This window comes from Siphateles boraxobius, unplaced genomic scaffold (assembly GCF_051911475.1).
Source record: "Siphateles boraxobius isolate OS27281-9 unplaced genomic scaffold, OSU_SipBor_1 25, whole genome shotgun sequence".
Taxonomy (NCBI): Eukaryota; Metazoa; Chordata; class Actinopteri; order Cypriniformes; family Leuciscidae; genus Siphateles; species Siphateles boraxobius.
The window spans coordinates 14,355,136-14,361,655 of NW_027508866.1; the positions used below are offsets into that span (position 1 = coordinate 14,355,136).

The 6,520-nt window shown below is 37.7% G+C and overlaps 1 protein-coding gene across 1 annotated transcript in view; it reads right to left on the reverse strand.

The window, feature by feature from the left end:
- efnb3a (ephrin-B3a) overlaps nt 1-5,508 on the reverse strand; it is a 39,516-nt gene extending 34,008 nt beyond the window's left edge. Inside the window, exon 1 of the mRNA XM_077242814.1 lies at nt 4,482-5,508. Coding sequence (XP_077098929.1) covers nt 4,482-4,825 — 344 coding nt within the window. The 5' untranslated portion in view covers nt 4,826-5,508. The remainder of the gene's footprint in view (nt 1-4,481) is intronic.
- Nucleotides 5,509-6,520: the final 1,012 nt, after the last annotated feature.

Here is a 6,520-nt window from a genome sequence, read left to right on the forward strand (position 1 = left end):
ACGGCCTGCCAATTACCTAAATTTTTCCTTCAGAAGCAATAAATGCTCATCCGACCTTCATGAGGATGGCAAACAAGGTAGAAAAAAAAAGAATGAGAGGAGGAGGAACGAGTTTTTCCAATAAATTGGATAACATCAGAACCCCAATCCTGTGTATCCTCAATCCATGGATGACATACAGCGAAAATGAACAACAGCGAAAGAAACAACTGTCGTCATCATAAACGTTGTTTTACAAGGGGTGCTGATGTTAACACAGATGAATTATAGTGCAATCCTTGTGTCTGTAGTCCACCGTAGTACCACCCTCACCCCCCTCGGTTCAGAACAATCATCGGGGTAATCTTAAAACTGTAATTACGCTTTCCACACACAGCAGAGTATCATGCCAGGGCTTTGAAGGCATGCCAGAGACGCACCTTTGAAACCGAAAATTAAATATGAGTGAAACAAGAGAGGGAGCTTTCCATCGTGAAGATAGCAGGTCCAGCTAAATAACACTGAAACTGAGTGCTCAACAAGTCAAGCTATGAAGTTTCAAGGTTTGCTAATACTGTATAAATCAAATGCCTTTATGAGAACCATAGAGGGGGAAAATAAATTAATAATAAAATAAGTAATGTAAACAGAGAATTCTGCTTGAATCTCGTTTGTCACATGTTTATCCTGCGAAAATGATTCAAGGGCTCTTATGCGTCTATAGAGTTTCACAAAAGATCTCAACAAGGTCTCCAACTGATCACATTAACATAATTAAAGGTTTCGTACATAACGTTTACACATTTTTTTGTTAGGATATAGGCTGAAAGGTACAATATGTATGTACTGAAAGCATATAAAACATACAAGTATTTACATACGCACAGCTTTTGAAACATAAAACTCTGAACACTTTCAATTATATTTATATTATAAATGTATTTTTATAGTTACACTTGTAATCTTAAATTCAGTATGCTGTCGATATGTTAATGTACGTTTCAGGATCTATGCAAATGTATGTGTGCTACATTCACACTTTGTGTGTGAATACCTATGATTGCTAATGAGATCACATTGTCAGATTTGCCTACACACAAGCCTCGAGGTTTCACAACTCAAACATTTCAAAGTTTCCTGACTAAGCGATGCACAATCTCCTTACTGTGCTGTACAACTCTAATTTGTATTTTCCCAAAGAAATTGTAGAAGAAATATCAGAGATAAAGTTGATATGAGCTATGAAAGAGCGACATGTGAGCAATAAAATTATCCTCTGGGAAAGAGAGAGAGAGAGAGCAGTGACACAAAAGAATGAGGTAATGAATGAGGAGTGAAAAAAATAAGATGATGAATAGGTGAAGGGAATGTGACAGAAAGGGAGAACGACATTAACCCCGGAAAGAAAAAGTGCAAGAGAGAAAGTGTGTATAGAGGTAGTAATCCCCTCACAGATGGCTTTGTTGCCTGTCTGATGATGGAACAGTCCATATGATGAACTAATGGAGGGGTGTAGTGTAGAGGATTATCCTCCCACTCTCACACCCCTGGAAACGGAGGTCAAGTGGTACAATTCCATTTCCAGTCCATTTAATGCCACAATCACAAGCTCTCTTTTAACAATGTCACATTTTTCATGAGGTCTTATCTCTTCTAAAAAACACTCACCACACACAAATGGCCAGGAGATGTGGGAGGGACTTGCACCGTGAAGCACATTTACGAATCCTAAATCCATTCTTTAACTAACAATGTTTAATCTTGCGCTGCTCTCGGTCCCTAGAAAAGCTCTATACAAGATCTTTCAACAAAGGAGAACCAATCAATCACAGATTCAACAGAAAAAAAAACCTGACTGTGACTACACTATAACGGTCTGAAGATCTGATGCTGGCTCAGTTCTCTGCCTGTCAGTTTTCCAAAGTATCTTTTCCTACACTTAAAATGTTTTAATTTGAAACACTTAACCCAGTTAAGAAAGCTTTTATCTGGCTCCAATTAGCAGTTGATTCATTAAATATTGAGGGAGCCATGAAGGATTAAATTTTTAATGTTCATTTGAGGCAGAGAGTTGTACAACAACTTCCCCTGGAGCGATGCATGGAGACAGTCTGTGCTCACCGTCGATTACGCTCATTGAGGGGCCGAAGTCCACTCCTCTCCTCCCACGCTTCCCTCCATCCCATAACCTGTCTGACCCGTTTCAACGTCATTTTTTTCTCTCAGCACAGACTCTATGGAGATACTAATGGTTTTCTCCAGACATCAGGTACTACATGACTTAAGAACTTTTAGAGTTTATTGTCAGGTTAAAGTTAACATGAATCAAAATTGAACCCATTTACATTTTAATGCACATTTCTGGTCTTAATGCGTCTTTGTACTTTATTCCCAAAACTGTTTGTCTTTGTAATCTTTCATAAAATAAGTTGGTTTTCCCCCCAAAAAAAAAAAAATCACTTTTTTCTTCCTAAAATTTATACTGTTTGAGACATTATGAAAAGAAAAATATTTTGCTTGCAAAATTAAACAATAGGCTTTTATATTATATTACTAATTGTACTTTACGTTACTGTACTGAAGTCAAAGCAAATTATGAAAAATATAATCTGGAAAATATTTACTTTGTTCAGTGATAAGTTTGTGTGTATCCTTTGTTCAGGGTAATAAGTCAGGGCATTTCACATTTGTTTGTAAAGCACTTTTTATTGCATTTTTTTAAAAATTTGCTTTAAATATATTTAATAAATATTTTAAGTTATCAACTTTGACGGCCCTAAAGAAAATATGCACCCACCTAGCAGTTTGAAAACTCCAGACTTGTGGGTCTATTAGGTAATATTAACAGATTACCAAATTATTTCAGCAAACTTGCATTCGTTTTTTTTTTCTCCAATTTTGTGTCATGATCCAATCAATCAATCAATCAATCAATCAATCAATCAATCAATCAATACATAAATAAATAAAAAAAAACAATATTCAGTTTCAAGCGAGAAATGAATCACATTACGAAAGCAAGCTCATGATTTAAAAAAATTCTTGTAAATCTTAATATTCTGACGTGTCTGTGTGCATGCTGATATGTTCAACTGTGTCTTGTGTGCATATGTGTTAATATATGTGTGAGAGAGCGAGAATGAGAGAAGGAGTGAAAAAAAGAGAGCGAGATGACCTGAGAGGGATGTGACTGGTGGGGTGTGAGTAAACACGTTGACCTTTTCAGATATCATAGGGAACATTTATACATCATATGGATGAGTGACTTTCTCCATCTCTTTTTATACATGACTTTCATCTGCCCAAACCCCTGAATTCCTTCTCTTTACACAAGTTGAACGTTTTTTTTTTGCTCAGCCTCAGTTTAATCTTTACGTTTCGCTATTTTAGCCAATGATGTTTATCTTTTCTCCCTCTGATTATATTTCTCTACCATGTACCAATGTATGGATCTCTCTGTTCTCAAAGGTTCTCTGTTATAGTCTGTACACTTTTTTAAAAACTTGTCTAAAAAAATAAAGGTTTCTTTATTGGGACTAATGGTTCTATGAAGAAAGTCCTCTATCCATTTTCGTCACACTAGGAAAAAAAATAGTTCTTTCATGGTTCTTCAACGGTATTGCTGTGGAAACACCAATAATGTAGTTCCCTAACCAGACTTTTCCCCCCCTACTTATTTATTCATGTCCTTAGAGTTGAGTGAAATCCCTAATTCGGTCACTCACTCAAGGTTTACACTCTTCTTAATGTGGCTTCTCATTTCCTCTTGTCCAGAGAGCATCATCAGCATGGACAATATTTAGAGGACCTTTGCGTGGGTTTGCAGATTGTGTCACTGTGGGTGAAGCATGAATGGCTTATCTAGGGAGGGCATGCACACGACCCATAATCGGGAGGCAGCCAGCCGGAAAATGCCCCCCGTCTCTCTCAGTCGATGGTGTCTGTCCAAACCGTTGACTAGACTGCATCCCTGGCCAAAGTCACCCCTGTCCCAAGCTGGGCTTAAATTTATATGTACAAAGTTCCCACACTTTCTGACCTATATCCATAATTGTAATATCACTTTTCAGTTGACTGGATAATGACTCTAAAAAAAAAACATTTGATAGAAATAACACTCAAAAAAAAAAAAAAAAACTTCAGACCACGGCGCATAAATGTATATCGACTATAGAACTTTTGAAATTATCCTACATTTTTAGGTTTTCCAGGACACCTGTATGTGGTTTACAATAAACATGACTAAAATATCCTTTAATGGTAAAACAAAATAAATATACATTAATGAAATGGCAAGAGTCATCTTGTACAACATTTTGTTCCAATTAGCTCAATACTAGGAATATGTGCATGAATGTGAATTGACAAATAGTGCAATTTATGTTGTATTTTTCATACTACCATCATTTGACTCTCAAATCCATAGTGTGAACTAGTTGCAAAACTGGGTACATAGGCTCTCTCATCTGGGTGCATGAGTTTTCTATCAGCCACCAACGTACCTTCTGTTTAAAGAGTTCCAGTAGACTGGCTCCATGTTGGTCGCATCCACTGCTAAACTCATCATCAGGAAGATTAAGAGAAATCCCAATCCACTGACCCAGTCCGAGAACGCCATTGCCACCCAGGCTCCCCTCGTCTGGACTCCCATGTTCCTCCTACAAGACAAATGAATGGTACCTAATGGAGACAAAAGACTGGTGGGGTGCTGAACTTCACTAGATCCCCCTGCACTTGAGGAGATGGTGTGACCGCAACATCCACATCTGAAACACTCGGAACATAAATCTCTGAATGTTTGTATAAAGAAAGCAGACTCAGAAACATCAACCTCCTTTTGTTCCATTCAAAGGAGGCAATGACCTCAACTGAAAGTCTCAAATACTGTCAGATTTGAGAAGGCAAAGCCATATGAATTTGAATTAGGATGAATTTAAAACAATATTATGATCGTGCATGGGGTGAAGTTAAATGTTTTTGAAGTGCACACAGACTGGTGAAGGGCGCCAGGTCCACTGCGGGTGATTTCCCCCTTAGAAATGTTTCTCCATAAACCGCAGCATTAGCATTTCTGTCAATGTCTTGAAGTTGTATTTTTACTCATGCTGAGAAAATGAACATCCACCGGGTACAACCAATTCGGTCCTTTGGCGGACAAAAGTCTTGTCGTACTTCCCCGCTGAAGCAGAAAACTAAAAATGTAACTTTTCGCTCATCTAATATCCAAAGTATTCACGCAAATATGATGGCTAGTCCTGAAACAACGGTAAGGATGTCCACCAACACTTAATTGCCAAATGAATTAACGTTACAGCCCGACAAGAAAAACAAGAGACAACCCCGGTTTAGGGCAGTAAAGGGAACTAAAGTGACATTAATCGGTAAGGGTATATTGAAACAAACGTAAAAACGATGGGAACAAAAAACGATTTATTCCTGTGGTCCATGGAAACAACGCGTGCTGTTCTTCGCTCCGTCCGATTCTCTGCTGCTCCGCAAAGTCTCGCGCTTTGACTCGCGCGCCGGCGGCGTTGTTGCCAGATCTCAGGAGAATCAAGCAACCTGTCCTAAAAAAAACAAGGCTAACCGAAATAGATTACCCCTGTTTTTTATTTATAAAGGTTTGGGGATTGTTTATGAATAAGTAAAATTAATAATGAAAGTATTACTGCTTAATTTAATTGATAAAGACAGAAACACTTATATTAAATAGATAATAGATTAAGAACAGTTAAATATGAAATTCCAGAAAAACAATAATTTATTAAATAATAGTCTTTTTTTTAAATACCCATTTCAATAATTTAATTTTTTTTATTTGCTTATAATAAGCGGACATGGCAACAACTGCTGGAGGTGAGCGCGTGTTGCTGACTGACGGGGAGGAGAGTTTGTAACTTACACGAGAAAAGCTCTTCTCTGAGGTAATATTTTTAATACTACCAAATTTAAATGTTACTACAGCTCGCCAAAAAATCTAAATAACTATCCTATGACTTGTGAGGTTAGAAGGGCTCGAATTGATTTCAATTAATTGAGGGAATCAAATGGTGGTAAGAGGTTTGTGCTCTGTAAAGTCTCAAAGAACCTAGAATGTAGCCTACGATGAATTTTTGTTTGGCAATTTAATTGACCTTAATGAATTCTAACGTTTGAGAGCCACAATCATCACTCAATCTTCTGCAAATGCAATGCAATGTATGACACTCTCTATATGGTTCTGAAGCAGAAGTGTGATAATACTGCCTCATAGTGGAGAACAGCCGCAAAGCACGAGTCAAGTCTGTCTACATTTGCACAAGACAAAAAACAACTGTTATCTAAACCAGGGGTTCTCAACTCTGGCCCTCGAGGTCCACTTTCCTGCAGAGTTTAGCTCCAAACATGATCAAACACACCTGCATGTAACTTTCTAGTAAGCCTAAAGACCTCGATTAGCTTGTGTTTGATTAGAGTTGGAGGAGCTAAACTGCAGGAATGGCTCTTGAGGGCCATTCCTGCAGTTAAGTTGAGAATCCCTGGTCTACACCCACAGTAATAG